Genomic DNA, 17,620 nt, shown 5'->3' on the forward strand with positions numbered 1-17,620 from the left:
TTGTAAATTTCTTCACAGAGGCTTTGGATTTTTGGAAAAAGAAGCAGGAGTTCAAAACATGTACAATAAAATCAAAGCAGCCTGCAGACACAACATATTGGCCAACCAAACAGTTTTCAGCAGCAAATGTCTAAATATCCAATACAATCATTTCAATATTTACAAACTTAGTTACTTAGCAGGTCATCTTAAGAGGGAAAGGTTTTTCCTACATGATATTCATACTGAAATATCAGCACCTGATCTTCTGCCAATTACTTTCATACTTTGTAAGGTTCCCCCCCTCTGCTCTTCTGTCAATGTTACTTACAAGTTTGGCTGTTCTTTATCAGCATAACAGAACAGAAGTGCGCTGAGGCTTCTAGCAAGCTCGTGCTCCTCAAACTGACCTGCAGCATCTGTTTTTGCATTATCTTGTCTGAAGATAAGTGGTAAGCCTTTAAGCAAACACAAGAAAACAAAATGTCAAACTACACTTAAACTTCACACAAATCTAAAATGGGAACTGTAAAAGCTACTTCAAATTAAAGAAAACCACATTTTTAAGTTATCTAATCTATTTTGATTTATTTAAAGTGATAAAGGCTATTAATTAGCTTAAGTTTAAAAGCCTGCAATATAGCAATTGAAATATCTAAGTTATCTGTTATAACATTCATTAAAAAAATAGCTACTGGCATTGTAAAAATGTTTCTTGCAACTTTTATTCCTCTTCAGTGGTGTTTTAAAGCTCCATTTGGCTAGAAAACAAATCAAAATACTAAATGAAATCTTCATTTCCAAGTTCAGCATTACAGTTATAAAAGAAAATACTGTAAATTTACCTGTTTTGTTGATTAACCAATATGGTGCTGAAATGAATATTTTTAGAGACCCTTCAGCTCGACATACAATCCTTATGGTCAAATTTAGCAGTCGTTTGTTGACATCATACAATCGCATCCGTACCATATAATTTTGTGTCCCAGGAGGAATCAACAACTCTTTGCAGATTGGAAAGTTCTCTAGCAATACCCCTAAAAAAAAGAACACACAGAAACATTGGCTTCTGATCAGTATACAGCTTGGTCTTTCTGAAGTATTTCATACAGCTTGCCTGGCTTAACTTTTAAATCTACTCAGTAGAGTAATCTCTGACATCATTAAGAAACACCTCAATTTAAGCCACAAGCAGCAAAAAAGGTTTGTAAAGGAACTCTACTTAGGAGTAATTATTGCCTTTGGCCTCAGAAGTCCAGCCAGGGTTGAAAAAAAAGAAATTTCGTAGCTACAACACCAGCATTTTCTGTCAGAAAAAAAAAAATAATAGCAGTACCCAAACATTTGAGACTTTTTCTTTTTTTTCTTTTTTTTTTTTTTCCCCTCTTTATCACTATTCTTTCCAATCTCCACTATTCCCACTCTCAGGAGAGTGGGAGAGAGCCCAATAAGAAACAGAGCAAGGCAGATGACAGATCTGGGGGAAGGGTGAGAATATTGACTTTTTTTTTTTTTTTTTTTTAATGTATGCATTTCATTATTAACTATGCAACCAAATGAACTGGTTGCACTGCTACCCAATGAAGTCATCATATAACACTTTCAATTTTTTATTTTCTCTTTCTTGTATCATATTTCCCTCTATAAGAAAATAGTTATTTTGAGATGCTCCTCCAGCAGGAGCAGAGAGCGATACCTATAAAAGTACCTTACCAAGCTCAAGGTTCTGAGATGTATCAGCTGTGTGCAATGCTGCCTCCTTGCCAGGTTTTAGTGTCCCATTAATTGGCATCCCTTTAACATAAAACTCAAGTTCACAAGGTAGCAAGTTACAGATTACCACAGTTGGCAAGAGATAAATAGTATGCCCAGGCTGTCTGAAAATCTGTTTAGCACTGTCAGAAAATATGTTGGAGGGCATGTAATCTGGATAATTCTCTTTCTTTATGGCCACACAAAACCTGTGAAGACAGACAGATATATTAAAAAAAAAAAAATGAAAAAATCCCACGTCAATGAACTCAACAGAATAACTGAACTTTGCCTCTGTGTATTGTACTAAGCCTCATACCATGCTGCAGCTTCAAGAGGACTGATAAGAACAGCATTTATAACTGTTCTCCACACAATGGGTTTAGACCTTGATTACAAGGTATTTTGTATTTGTAATGCCTTTCTGATAACAGCATAACAATAAGAAAACTTCAGCATTATCCTGATTTTAATTCAAGAATTCATTTAGTCACTCAAAAGCTCTCTCTCACTCTGTTCAGGGTCAGTAAATTGCTTTTATTGATTCCCAACCGTAAAACTTGCTTTTACAAATTCACAGTAACATGTTATCAACTATCGCTAAAAGTAGATTTTTAACTATCAAAGTAAATTATAGTCATGTTCTTTGAAGTAACTACTGAATGTGTCCTACTTCCCAACACATATCCTGGTTTTGGCCACCAGACAATTCAGCTTTTCATAATTGAAAGCAAAAAATTCAAGAAATAAACCTTCATTTCAAATAACTTGTTAAATATGCCCCAGTGATACCCTCAGAAATAGCATATTATGAAAAGAACTATAAAATTGACACACAGCAATATCTGAAACAACTGCTGTAATGTCCAAACTAATATTTCCTAAGTTGGTAGTATCCCTAAATCCATCATATCAGACAACTTTAAAATTGCATTAAGTCCTCATTACGCCACAACACTTTTGGGCTTAGAATAGAGCACAGAATATTCAGGACGTAGCATGAATACTGTGAATGGGCTGTGAGGAACCACCCATTATTCTCAGTTAGACTGCCTAGATAACACAAGTTCACATTCTACTTTCTAAAATTTTCTTTTTTATATGAAATATTAGCAGTATGTTTACTCTGTATTCTTGTACATTTGCTATTAGGTACTGTCAAATGCGCTTCAAGGAGCACCACAGAAATATAGCAGTTACATTTCAATGATTTCTTATTATCCTTAAGTGACCAAGCAGAGCACCCATTAAAGTTTTGAAGCTTTTATCTCTAAATATTTTATTTTCTATTATTTATTTTCATATCAGAAATGGAAAGCACAGTTTACAGAAAAATAATTAGGTCTTAATTACCTGAAAAATCGGCTATTTTCAGACTCCATTGAATGACACTCTCGCTTACTGCTACATACTTCTGCTGTCTTCTGAACATTAGTCCAATGAATTGGAGCYTTACAGAAAAAGACTCCCATTCCTTTTGGCCTGGCTTGCAAACGCCAAGATGTAAGATGTAATGGAACAGCAAAGGAATCTCCTGGCATAACCGCTGGAAGAACTACAGGTTCTGCAACCAAACAGAAGACAAAATACACACATCAAACCAGGTCCTTTGCTGAAAAGAAGCGTAAAATTTTCAGATAATACATGTCCTAAAACTTCAAAGCAACAAATTTAATTTTATAGTAAAACACTAGCTACTTTATATATGTTTCAAACACCAACCCATTGTTTCAAGTCCTATTAAAGATCTGGTAGGGGTGTAAATCTGAAACTGAAAACAAACTAAAAATTTGCTGGAGTTCAAATTTTATTTCCTAGGTCGCTTTAGTTAAAAATGCATATTCTGAAGAGACCTCACTCATTACATTTCAGGTACCTTACCAGTATACTGCTGTATTTCTAGACTGCACCTTTGCATGCACTTGACACCTACGAGACTAGTGCTAAAAGATACAGCACGCTACATATGGAAGAAATACAGGCCCTTCTTTACAGAGGCTCAGCTTTCCCCACCTACCTGTATAGTAAGGAAAAATTCTCTTGGGTTCTTTAGCTTACCTTGTTGACCACTTTCTTCTAAACGTTAGCCATTCCTCCTCCAGGGAGGACTACTTAGTTGTTAACCATTAGAGGCAGTTGATGAAGCTTCTTCAGGAGGGAACTAAAGATTTCATGTAGTATGGAATGAACACATTATAACACTTACTGTCAGGAGCAGAAGGACTGTCTAGTCTTAGTTCCATTGGTGTCTCCAGCTTGTTCTTTACAATCAAGGCTGAGCGCACAGTTATCACTTTCCGAGCACTACCTTCCATGGTAACTTCAAATACCACGCGAACTGGTGGCAATGAAGAAAACTGGAAGATATTTAAAAGAATTAAAAAACACATGTAACAATTTTACCTAGAAGAGGGATGCCTCAATTCTGCAGCAGTAACTGTTGAAGTAAAAACTTGTCAACTGACCAAGTGCAAGAGCTAAGGTATATACAATTTCATAATAATAGTTTATAATCCCGTATCTCATTTAATAATCACAAGCATTTCATCTGGACTCACCAAACTAATGGTTTGGAAAAATAAAAGTCCAAGGAATGGATTGGAGATTCAAAGTTTGGCCTATTACATTTATCATTCCGAATGAGGTGCAACTCTCTAGGAGATAAGAATGTGTCTGCAGATTTTATTTTGGACACTTCCTCAATATAGTGGGCCCTCTTTGTATTGAATGCCTTTTCCACTTTAAAAAAAGATGCATTCAGCAATGCCCAGTTTCTTCATTTCACATCACTACCTTTCTACACACAGAGCAAAAAATAAAATAAAATAAAATAAAAATCAATATCCTCAATGATATATACCAATATTAACACACACTTTTTTCCACATATACAGTGTATAACCATAAAACCTGTAACAACCACAATCTTTAAAGCAGCTTATTTCCTCCTCTGGAAACACTATCAAGATACAAAGCCACACTGCTTATGGACTGAAAAAACAAACAGACCGCCAAAAATCCAGAAACCCAACAAACAAGAACTCAGAATAAAAAAAAAAAAAAAAAAAAAGTGTCTGTGCCCTCTACATACAAAAAACTTTCCACTTATTTCAGAGTACTTAAAAAAGTCACCCCTAAATTACTTAAGAAAGCAGGTGACTCACTGCATTGATTTTCCTTTGGTTTCAGTATTTCTCTTTTCTTAGATGCAGACACAGAAGATCATTGCTTCAGTATGAGAGTCTTATTATGTGGCTATACACCTAGAACCCATGCTCCCTTAGACTTAAAAAAAAACAAACCAACCAACACCCCCTCTCCCCCCTCCACCCCCCAAAAAACCCCCATCCACCTGTAGTTGAGGAATCTTGCCGCAACTGAAGAGCGGATATAACATATCTGGGTACTAAAGCATCTCTCAGTTTGTGCTCAAGAAAGTAGTTTTATAATAAAATACATTAGCCTATACAATTACCAGTCACTCATCATTCATACCTGTCAAAACTCAAAATTATGGTAGAGCTTTCTTAAAACATTTGTGTTTTCTTCTCTCTTAGCTGCCCTTCTACTGTGATGTTTGTCTCCTACATTCAAGTCATTGCCACTTCAGTCCTGAAAACCACATTTCCAAACGTGGAAACAAACTAAAACCACATATGGGCTGACATGCTGGAATTCACATACAAAAATTTAAGACCCATTCTCCAAACAATCATTTACATTGGTGAGGAATATTAAGTCATGGTAAATACTCATTCTGATTTGGAAACTCTTTCATTTGCTTGACTTCTGTTTCAATTCTATTGAAAAATTCCTTCAAGGATAGAAAAGCCAGTTCACTTGTAGAATTATGCCAGTCTTGTTTACGTAGCTCTAAAAAGTGAAAATATGTACTTACATAGACTTGTGGATGTATTATATTTGTTCTACTTATTGGGCTTCCAACCTGGGAGAAAAATAAACAAAAAAGTTACCAGTGTTCATTTTACATTGTTATTGTGAGTTGCAACACAGAACATCACTGCAGAAGAATAAGCTAAATACTTTCACTGATCTTTCTGATCTTCTCCACAAGTTTGAAAACATATCAGAAGTTCACTAGTTCAACCTCCCCCTCACCCTGCACCTGCCACTGTCCCTAATATATTGGTTCTGTCATTAGAAGCTATGACTAAGAGCAGACTAACTCTGCTGATTACTCTGTTCACATTTTTGATATGTATAAAACCGCCAGTTAGTAATGCAGCATCTCCAAAGTCTCTCACTCTGAGCTAACTGGAAARGAGACAAATCTCAAACAGCAGCTGCTTTAAGATCAAAGTCCTGGAAAGACCATTACTCTCAAATTACATGCTGCAATAAAGCTAACACTCAAAATCAGAACTTACTGTAGAAGAGGATGTGTTCTTGTCTGGTGCAGCATATCGGAAGAAGGTTCCAACTTTGTCTACAGACACTGGACTGACTTCTTCCCAGCCGTTTACTCTGACTTGCAACTGATGAATTCTTAGATCATGTGTGTGCCTACCAGTTTAGATGAAGTTAAATTACTATCAACCATTGTCTTACAATGTAAACACCAAACAGTACAAACCAAGTACATCCTCTACATTAAGGAAAAAGAATTTCACTAATTAAATGTGAAACAACTCCACTTCTTCTATTTCATAGATAAAGGCAGAAATAATTTGACTTTTATTCAACTGTTTCAACCTCCCTAATGAACATACAAAAGTATAACTAAGTGATATAAGCAAACATAAAAACCATGTTAAATATTTATCAATCAGTTCTTAACACATAAGCTCAAACAACCAAAATCTTCCACAAACCATAGTCCTATAAATGTCATAGGATTTGCAATTGAAGGCTCTACATCTTTCTAAAAGCTTTAAATGATCAAATCTCAGCTCACATCTATGAACTGCTCCCACTTATAATAATATAAGCTTTTTACTAGTCTATTGACAATTCCACTCTATACGAGTTTTCAATATTTAAAGACAAAATATTAAAGGATGATTAAATATCCACTGTTTATTTTAATATCTGCCAGTGTCCTCACAATTATGATCCTGAGTTCCATGTCAGTGTGTCAAAATACATCTCACAGCTTGGTTCCTTCACCTGTGCCTGAGTTTCCCTCTGGCTTCAAATTCAAATGGAACCTCTTCCCCAGTGATAACTTCTTGCCACTCACTGACATTATGGGCATCATCCAGGAAAGTCCCATTTTCCTCAGGAACAACACCTGGACTCCCACTGTGAGACAGTGCAGCCCTGTAAAGAGAATCACAGCGTTTTACGAACTGACAAAGTGACTACTTAAAGTTACAGGTGGTTTTTAGCGTACCCCACTCCACAGAAATCYTACAGTTAACACATCACATAATGAATGCATATCTGACTGGTTTTTGAATCCCCTCTGGTCTCTTGAAAAATCTCTTTCTTACTAGTAAAACTATCTCACTGCCAAAGAAAACACTCTTAAGTAAGAATGACTGTGAGTTGCCTATGTTCCTCTGCAAAAAAACAAAACAACTGAAGACAATGGAGTTTGGTCCACAGAACCCTGACAAATTCTGTCAAAGGGATCTCAAAACAGCTTCTTACCGAGTAGGGGTTGTAGTTAGAGTAGCAAACCACAGAGTGCATCCAGTATGATTTCTTAGAGCAAATGGCACAAATGGCTGCCTACGTTTTGGAGTCTTCATTTCAGCTATAAAAACAGAATGAAGACATGTCTAAATATTTATGTGAGAGGCATTCCTTAAATGCTGATGTAGGATGAAGACACAATGGGTGGCGAACCACAGCCTGCACCGACTTCAGAAAAACAGGTATAAGCAACAGGATAATAAATTACTAAAAACATTAATAATTTTATTACGTTACTAGTAGTTTATTACGTTAATGGTAGAGTGAACAGAAAGCTTTCCCCTACATCATCTGTTTGCCTTAGTCCAACAACAACAAAAAAACAACAGGAAAGTAAATGGGTTTGAGATGTTAATTTGTTCCTTCACGTCAATATAAGTTACAATAAGTTATAATATACGAGGCCTCCAGTTATAACTAACACGCAGAAAACCCAACTAAGAACTCAAATCATAATCAGTGACATTTCTTCTGTATCCAAATGCTCACAAAGTATTAAACATATATTTACTGCTAACTTGAGTAAAATTTATGTTCTATTTTACATGGGATTAATTCAGACTTATCGGTTACCCCACTTCAATTAATTTTGATTCTTAAAGGCTGAAAAGTAGAAAATACTCCTACTTACAATAAAGCCTGCTAAAGAAAGGTGTGAAAAATAATCTGAATGAAACCAAAGTTAATCTGGTTTTGTTAAAATGCTGGGACTGCAAAAGTCTGATACAAGGAACCGCACCTACTGCATTTGACTGCTTTCAAGTACACATTATTAATAAGCAGACAAGTGTTACTCTCCTCTTCCCTACTGCAGTACTTTGTGTCAATGAAAATACTGTGTTTGGACTTGTCAAACAAACAAACAAAAAAAATCCCAGTAATTACTTATAAAGGAAGATAAAAGCCTGCTCCATAAATACACATATCTTTCTGAGAAAGAAAGAGTAAGACGACACGCTCAATAAATCATCTGCTTGATGGAAAGGCAAGATAGAAATTAAATGTGTTCCACAGCATTTATTTGCTGTCACTCTAAAGGTTGACTGATAAGTTCAGGCATGTCACGTTCTGAGACCTACTCATCCCACGGCAGCATGCATTTAATTAACAATAACTTAAGCAGAAATGTACAGGGGCAAGGAGGGAGAGGCAAAGGTGGGCAGTTAAGTTTTTGAAGGAGTTACTGCTGACCACATTCAACTTTCTTCCAAATCAATAACAACAGATGACTATATTCCTTACATTATCAGTGGAGACTTAAATCTGATCCCTTCACAGTTTATGGAGAAAATTCTTTGCAGTTAAATGGCAAGAAGATTAAAGTTCTTCAAAAGGAAAACTTTTGCCAATTGCAAATAAAACAATCTTTTTAGCATTGAGCTTGATTCAGTCCAACTTTCTGGCTAGTTCTAGTTCTACAAAATTACAAACTAAAAGCCAGATTAACATTCACTCTGGCATTTAATCAGTTTCCAATTTATTTCTGAGAGACATTTAAAAATGAATTTTGGGGACTGTGGCCTGATTTTGAAAAGAAAGCACCCTATAAAAGTTGCATCTTGCAACTACCAACTGAAAATACATACTTCACCATTACAAGAAGGCTTTTTCCCCACAGTTAATTTAGTCATTTTCTTTAGCTGCAATATCATTAAAACTCAGGCAAAAAATATTTAATTTTTCTACAAAAACATCCTCCTGAATCATTCCCCAGAAAAATAAATGCTTTATCATTTTCCATTATATATATATATATATATGTATACGTATATGTTTGGGGGTTTTTTTGCTTGATATCTATGAACTGTCTGCATACCACTCAGAGTAAACATTTGTAAAGGGCAATATAAACCAGCTACAAATGTAGATTTATAGAAAGCTTTTCCCCCTTTTATTTGTCAGCTTTTCCACATGGGAAACATGCTTAGCAAGTGTGCCGATTTCTTTTCCACAATGCCACAAATTTTAAAATCAAACTTTAAACTGGATGGTTTTGCCCAAAGACAGTAGTGTCAAATATAAAACAAACAAATTAACAGGTCATTTATGAAGGCGGCCTTATTTGTTAAGGCTCATTGAAAACAGATTAAGTTGCTTCTGAAGGCATCCTAATGTTTTAAATAGCTAAATATGAATGCTGATTCAAGCATAAATATGTATATTGAACATATTGTTAGATCTTTTTTAGAATATAAAACTTAAAATACTTGYTGAGCTGTTTTTACCACATTGTATCATCTCTCTAGAAAATAGACATTGAGTATTTAACAGTTCATATCCCCTGCCTCAAAAAGACAGCTGATTTTCTCACACAGGCTTAGTTATATTGCTCCCTTCTTTCTTGAAGGGCCCATAGAGGAGCATGAAAGATAGGATGAAAGGCTAAAGTGAAGCAACTTAAAAGCAGAGCTCTTAACTTTCACAGAGGCCAGTTTACTGGCAAGTCACACATACAACACTATTTACTGTGCAAGAACTTTCCAAGACAAGGAAGAAAAAACCTTTTTGTCTCTCTCTGCTTTACAGTACCTCTAGCATAGATCTGATGTTCTAGGTTAGTCAAACTGGCTGTACTCCTAGTTCTAAGGTAGACAAGAGGAAGGCCTGGCAGACAGGAAAGACAAAGTTAGCAGGTAAGAAAAAACGCAGATATATAGGTAGATTATTCACCATCATGCATCAGGAAAGACAGAGACAGTCAGCATCATGCAAACAGTGTATGAGCGCCTATCCACTTGCTTATACTAAGCTAGCATGTGAGTTGCTAAATCTTCTTCCAGAAGTAGCACTGGAAGAAAAGCTGAAAAGAACTGCCACCTATCATGAGCTTTTTGAGAATTGTTTCACCAATATAATAGCATTTTTTCCAGAAATTAAGTCATTTAAGTCTTTGAGGCTTGGGGGCAGGGCAGGGGGAGGATGAGGTGAGGGGGAGAATCACATTTGAACACGCAACAGTAGAAAGCATGTGAGCAACTGGTAAAGATTTATCTAGCTGAGCACTTTTTAAAAGAACACATTTTCATACAAATATGAATGACTGAAACATAGCAAAGCTGTTGATAGGGCTCTTGTCTTCATCTTTACTATATGCTTTGAAGTGCATTCTTACCTATACTGCTTTCAGTCATGTTATGTCAGAAGTTACCAACCTCCCAGTTGGGAAGGATGGGGAAAATCTTTCCTGTGAAGTCATTAATGTCATGTAAAAGAAAAAGATTATCTCTAAAAAATTTGACAGATGCTATCTCTGCAGAATTGTACATACTCTAAAATCAATACTCTTATTCGGTCTTTTTACAGGATAGTCACCCATTAACTGAGAAAGGGTGATGAAAAAGGAAGCAAAACTAGCAGTGCCAAGTTCATGCTCAAAGCTAAGTAGCCAGAAAGTTCTTTTTCAAGGATTTAATGCAATTTAACAGAAACTATCATTTTTTTCTTTTTTTGCCAAATGTCTCTAACCATGTATTATATGCAGCGAAGACCAAATACTTATATTTGTAATACTTTAGACAAATGACTGCATATGTCAGGAGTGTTTCAAATAAAGAAGTGCGATAATGAATGTCATACTCTGCCCAAAACATGGTGGATCCACAGAAGAGCCCATCCAGTCTTCTGAACTGATCACATTGACTTCTTTGTCCTGTTTACAGTAATCTTCCATCCATGATTGTTTGGTACTTGTGTACTGTTCTAGAGAAATATAAGCATAGACAGTAAATGTTTGCCAAGGTGGCAGTAAATAAAGTAATTGAAAAGTATGTTAAATTCATGAAGCTGAAATTACTCCATTTTCATGGCAAGGGTAGTTCACTTCAAGTTTTACTTCACTGCTTTTTCTAAGAGCTAAACATAACCTAAAAGCAAATAATAGCTCATGAAATCACAGCAGCATCTTCGAGAAGACTTTCTTTTTCTATTCCTAGGAGTAAGGCATTTTATTTCTTTTTCAGTAAGATTCCATATTCTCAAGATACTCCTGTGGTAATAGGAGAGCTCCCTCCCAGGGCAATTAACCTTAATTATTTTTATGCCAGAAGCAGTTTCTAATAATTTTAAGAGGTACATGCACATTCCTGCATAAATATCTGACACCAATGAAGTCCTCTGGCAAAGGCACAATATTCATCATATGCTAGTCTGCTGGCACCACTAGTAGTAAAAAGCATCGTGGGAATTCTTAGCAACCACTGATCAGTGTCTTCTCCTTCTGCCTTAACCCCYTCCGTCTCTGCCAACCCCATAGGCCTTGCTGGAGAAATGAATAAATAATCAAGGAACACGGAAGGCTCTCCTATCATCTCAGCCATTTACACCTTTGATTTTAAGCACCAACTATCTAGACTTACACACAGAATAAGTTATATTTCCGGGCAACGTATGTAACTATAGTCTCTCTGCTAACAACACAGAAGCTTATATCTGAAGTTTCAGTTAACGATGAACAAAATATTTTGATTTCCCCAGGTGGGAACTGACAGCTCAGGTTTTCACAGATTACAGAACTGAATGAGCAGTTCCCCCCTATGCCTGTCAATATACTGAAAATTGATGAGCTTATCAAAACATTTTTAAAGTACTGTAAAGCATAGAAAGCTTGTTTCTGATCAAAAATAAATGTCAAGTAATATGAATTTGACAGAATTCATATGACAAGAAAAAGATTTCCTACTAAACTCCAAAATACGTAGCTCAAGCTTTTACACTTTCATAGTGCGTGATAAAATATAGGTTGCCTAAATGCACACCTGTGTACAATATCATCTTAAGAATCTAGGGGCTTGTGCCAAGTCTCCCTTCTCTTCATCCATGGGACACGAGCAGGACTCATACTGAAATGATAGACATTTCTAACTATTAAAAATGAGACACTGTAATGATGTTCTCTGGCAATCTTCTTACACACCTATGAAGACGGATGTGATGTTTATATCCAAACGGTGTTTAGCCTTTACTTCCAGCTTCAGGCGGGAAGGGTGGAGACGGCTCGAAGCTTGTTGTTGCCAAGAAACTGAACATGGCCACGGCTCAATAAATGGTTCCCAGCCTGAGAACAAACAGAAAACACCACATGTATTACATGTTTGAAGGCCATGCTGGAATGCTGTTTACATACTTAAGCATTTAAGAATGCGCCTTCAATAATGAGATCTTTTACTTTCAATCCGCATTCAAGATGAACTTGTAAACCTACAGATTTAATTTACTAGCTAATACAAAGATAATTCACAGATAATTCTTGAGGTTGTTACTATAAATTCTGTAACAAAAAATTTTAATTGTTTCTCAATTCAGAGAAAACACACAACTAAGTTATTTAGTTTATCAGTGGCTGACCTATGAGTATAGGTCAAATCCCAAACTTCTTTTTTTTTAATTAAAATATGAATTAGGACGGTCTCATTATGCATATCCATTGTCTTCAACCTAATCCCCCACCCTCATGTGCTTTTTTTCCCCCCTGAAATAAATAAATGAACTGAATGCAAAGAAATGAAACATCAAAAAAAGATGAGTTAACACAGAGACAGCTAATTACATAAAAGGACTATACTATCCAAGGACATGCCAGTCAGCATGAAATAATTTCAGTATAACTATTATATCAGCAAAGTATTTTTTCCTCCCCCTCCATCACATATTAAGTTGGGAAATCTTCTTTCCTTTTTCTCCTCAGGATCATGTGTTTACCCAAAAACATTTCACACTCCCTTACATGCATTTCATGTTGGAAAAACTTCAGGGTAGTATAAGACTGCTTTCCTAATCTTAAAAAGAAGGAAAAAAAAACCCAAACCCAGTATCTTACCTGAAAGCTCACGGTTATAATAATCTCCAGAGAGTATAAAATGAGCATAGCCTTCAGGGTTGGCTCTCAAATGTTGTAGAAAATTCAAACCTACCACAAAAGTGAGCATTTTACTAATGTAAAACAAGTATGATCAAGTTTCCCYATTTAGAGAAATGTTAATAAGAAATGGAAAGTTTTTGCTTCGTTTTTTAAATCCAAATAGCACAAAAAGCCCTGCATAATACTCTTTAAATGACAACATTTATGAACAACCATGCTTTATAACACTGAGCCTCCCTTGGGTTCTGTTCAGGACAGATTCCTTCTGCTATGGACGTAAGAAGGAGTAAGCACAAACTTAACGCTCCAGGGATTGTAGTCTGCTTATGGTATCCTCCTCCACACAGTAAAATTAGACCTGTGGTCAAAGGTTCTGATTATATTTCATCTACACTAATACGTAGACTGAGAAATGACGAGAATTATCATAGTAAATAGATGACTTCTCCCTAACCACCATTATTTACCACCAGACTAAGCAGAAAACATGCCACATTATCTCATTTGGTGATCATGCTCTGAACAAACCTACTAAAATGTGATCAGACATTTTCTACTAGGAAAAAAAAAAYGCTTATTTACATTTCAGAAGCAGCAACCCTAGAAAACTGTAGTATCAGAGTACCACTACAACAAAATGGGAACAAGTTTCTTTGCTGTGTTCACAGTCTTTTAAAAAAATTCCTAAATATTCTTCCTATCTGAATTTTACTTGGTTTATCATTTCATCTTATCTTGACTTCCCAACTAGTAGCATAATTAAGAGATAAATATTAATAATAAATCATGCATTCTGAACCTTGGCATTCCTACTTGTATTAAGGTAGCATTTATATCAACCTTTAGCAATCTGCATCAGATAGTGAAGGAACTGACTGCAACTAAATTATAGCTCTTTCTTCTCAAGTACTGAAAGGTATAAAACCTAAGTATCAAGTAGCAGAGACACTTAAGAAAACCAGCACAATCATCATTAGAACCAATTAAGTCTTTGAAAGCTTCTTCCTGAACCAGCAGTCAGAAAATAGGAGGCCTGCATGATAATTTTCAGAGAAAATAATTATAGGTTGCTTAGCAAAGAAAATGCTGTCCTCTCTCTTTTGCATTATCTGTACATAAAACACTCAAGTAGCTCAGCTGTCCACGTGTTAATGGAATACAGCCTTCTCCACAACCTTTCAGCCAGATTTAAAATGCTAGGAGGCCACTAATAAGAAGAAAAAAAGACCATGAAACACACAAAAAACAATCCACCCAAAACACCCACACCCACACCCTCAACCCTTTCCCCCAGCCCCCCTTTTCATAAATGCTTCAAATGACCTCCTTCTTCACCCCAAAAGTAAGCTATTTTTAGGGAAGCAGAAGTCTGATTAATCAAAGAACAATTGACACTGCATACTGACAGACAGTAATTTAATGCAACTCATTCAACAGAACAGATACTCACGTGAAAAGGTCAACTCAGCAAGGGGGACATCACAGTCCATGCAGTCATCAATAAAGCAAATACATATATTTTCTGCTTTTATTTCCACTCCAGAGATGAACTGAAAAGGCGCAGTCCCACTATCTCGACCAGAAGATGTAAGGGAAAGCGATTTCAAAGGTTCGGCATTCTTAAACAACCAACTTGCTGCTTTTTTCAGCTCACCTTAGAAGATAAAAACAAAGCAATCATCTCTTACTTTCTCAGTGAAATGTATTTAATGTAAAAAAAACATAAAACCAAATTAATTGTTTCACCTAAAAAGTATAGTAAAGCACAGAAACAGTACTTAAATGTGTTCTATTTAATAAAATAAATATGATGAAATTATAAATACAACAGTGTTCTCTAGAAATAAGGAACGTTCTTTAAAGCTGTAAACTGAGTAGCAACATAACGTACATCTGTATTAATACTATGAATGCCTATAAATGAGATGGGAAACGTGACAACACTAAAGAAAAATAATCTCTTGCTTGAAAGCTTCCTCTTCTTTCCATGTATTGCACGCAGAAATAAATAAAACACATGATTCAAAAGAGGAAGATGAAAGAAATAGGTAAATCACTGAAAAAAAGAATTTAGTCTTAAAAGGGAAGAAGAATCTTTTGGTGGTGAGGGGTGTGCATGTGTGGGGAATCAAGCCGTGTAGCATTCCTGCAGAGAACTTAGCTCACCGCATTACAAATAAGGGATACTAACATAGCAATCTAGAGTGAGATGCATTATGAATAGAAAAACTCTGTGTTTGGTGACCAAAAGAGACTAAAGTACACAGACAGAGCAGCAGAACAGAAAAGTGAGAATGCTTAAGAAGATGCACACATAGAGCCAATTTCGGTAGTTGCAAGCCAAAGTAAAATAGAGAAGGAATACTGTCTGTACATCAGCTACCTCAACATCTGAGTATTTTTACTTAATCACAAGTTAGATAACATGAGTAATCTGAAAGATCAGCTAAAAATATTTGAGGTTACCTTGGCAGATCAAAAGAGCTTTACGACAGTCTTCCATACTGAATCCCAGCTCCTGAAGGCGAGCCAGCTGTACCTCTATAATTAAACAATTAGGCAACCATAAATCCTTTAGAGTTATCTACTTAACTTGTTTTAATTTCTAAAATTTATTATATGTCAATAAAGTGGCTTTGAGTCAGCATTACTTTTACCAAAAACAATCAATGTTTACATTTTAGAATATGGGCTAGTTTTATTCTCTTAYAGTACGTTAATGTCCTTCACTGATTTCAGTTTCAACTATATTTTTTAAATACCACCTCTTCACTCAGAACACAATTCCTCATCTAGTTTCAGCCCCCCACGACTCTCAAGCGTAGTACCCGAAAAGAAAGCCTTTTTCACTTTTGTTCATTTCCTCATTTTTGTCAGGCAGCGGTTCCAATTACAGCCAAGTTTTAGCTTTCAAAAAGCAACTTCACCAAAGCAAAATAAAAGGTTGCTGTTCATGAAGAAATAGAAACCATCATAATCTCCAGCTACTTCATTATCAGTTTAAACAACTTGAAGCACACTGCTTTACACATTTGCTACCTAACTCTTAGTCCATCATGATGATGTATGATGACAAGTGATACTGATTAAAACTTAATGTAATACACTGTCACATTACAAACAGATAAATTACTCTACTTTTTTGATATTGTCAGTCTAATGCTATCATCAGATAATTCAAATCATTATGCAATAATCTTCATTTCATTGAAGCTACCAACACCTTTTTTTGTTAAAAATGAAGTCTAACTTCACACTGCAGAAGCCTCCTCTAGCCATAAAAAATGGCTTCACTGTGACAGTTAAAAACATACCAAGAACAGGATCCAACGAACGTTTGGATGTCTCTTTGTTTTCATATGTCAAGGAGGAGGTCTCATTAACCAATACTAAACTAGAAAGATTAGCAGTACTATCAGCAACCAATACAGTGGAGTCAGACACAGCTGCACTAGTCTGTTGAGGAATGGACTTCGCAATGGCCAAGAACAGCTGAACATCATTGTAGGACAGTCTGATATCCAGTGCTTGCAACTGAATCTAAATGAAAGTTTAGAAGAAATAAGATTGAGTTGCCCTTTTCTACACATTCTTCTTTTATATCGTAGATAATAACAAAACATTTCCCAAAGGAAGACCAAAATTTAATATTGAAATATGACAACACTGTTTTAAAGCTCCAATAGTAAAATTACCAAACTTCCATCACTATTTACTAACGGAGTCCTGGAGAAAGATTTTTTTTTCATTATATATGCTTTTAGTTACTGTTCTGCTTTTGTATAAAAGCTGCCCCTAATTTTCCCATTAATAAACAGTAAGAATGAGATACAGAAAATAAAATCTTTTGCTTTCCTTCAGAAATCAGTTACTATCTGACATGCCTGTATTATAAGTCTACATTTTTTTCACTATTAATTTCTGYATTATATCCCAGAAATCACTCTCTCCTCACCAGTAAAAGCATTTTTTGCATGCTTGTTTCTTTGCCTTTTCCTTTCAGGCAGAATTRAGCTTATTCTTTTCTTATACATTTGAAAGTATTCCATTGAATTCTTGGGCTTAAAAAAAATATCCCTGCAAGATCACAATCCAGTATTCTCTATTGCACACAGTCTCGYTCAGTCATTTATATTACCTCTAAAATAGGAGGAAAATCCTCACTGTTGAAAGCATCCAACAGTCCTGAACCACTTGGGTAGGAAGCATTCCCAACAAGTTCCATCTGAATTTGTACTGGATCAATAATTGACAGTGCAGTCTCTTGCTCATTTCCTAACCGGCATGAGAAAACCTAAACGATTAGAAATAGTGCAAAAAAAAGTTACGATCTGAGAAAATAAGCCTGCAAGAACCCTGAAGTCAAAGAATATC

General features: G+C 35.7%; 1 protein-coding gene across 10 annotated transcripts in view; it reads right to left on the minus strand.

The window, feature by feature from the left end:
* The window catches only part of VPS13D (vacuolar protein sorting 13 homolog D), a 119,011-nt gene that overhangs the window by 62,843 nt on the left and 38,548 nt on the right, over window positions 1-17,620 (minus strand). For all 10 annotated transcript variants that reach the window (XR_003254875.1, XR_003254877.1, XR_003254876.1 and 7 more), the window contains 16 exons: window positions 17,385-17,540; window positions 16,561-16,786; window positions 15,713-15,787; window positions 14,697-14,900; window positions 13,205-13,294; window positions 12,302-12,442; window positions 10,966-11,088; window positions 7,345-7,450; window positions 6,859-7,011; window positions 6,120-6,255; window positions 5,630-5,677; window positions 3,938-4,088; window positions 3,085-3,295; window positions 1,693-1,940; window positions 825-1,016; window positions 311-437 (listed from right to left, as the gene is read on the minus strand). Coding sequence is in view for 7 of the 10 variants with exons in the window: in XM_026074096.1 (XP_025929881.1) it covers window positions 311-437; window positions 825-1,016; window positions 1,693-1,940; window positions 3,085-3,295; window positions 3,938-4,088; window positions 5,630-5,677; window positions 6,120-6,255; window positions 6,859-7,011; window positions 7,345-7,450; window positions 10,966-11,088; window positions 12,302-12,442; window positions 13,205-13,294; window positions 14,697-14,900; window positions 15,713-15,787; window positions 16,561-16,786; window positions 17,385-17,540 (2,387 nt within the window). In the remaining 3 variants the exon portion in view is untranslated. The remainder of the gene's footprint in view (window positions 1-310; window positions 438-824; window positions 1,017-1,692; window positions 1,941-3,084; window positions 3,296-3,937; window positions 4,089-5,629; window positions 5,678-6,119; window positions 6,256-6,858; window positions 7,012-7,344; window positions 7,451-10,965; window positions 11,089-12,301; window positions 12,443-13,204; window positions 13,295-14,696; window positions 14,901-15,712; window positions 15,788-16,560; window positions 16,787-17,384; window positions 17,541-17,620) is intronic.

Source organism: Apteryx rowi, unplaced genomic scaffold (genome assembly GCF_003343035.1).
Source record: "Apteryx rowi isolate R43461 unplaced genomic scaffold, aptRow1 scaffold_38, whole genome shotgun sequence".
NCBI classification, from domain to species: Eukaryota; Metazoa; Chordata; class Aves; order Apterygiformes; family Apterygidae; genus Apteryx; species Apteryx rowi.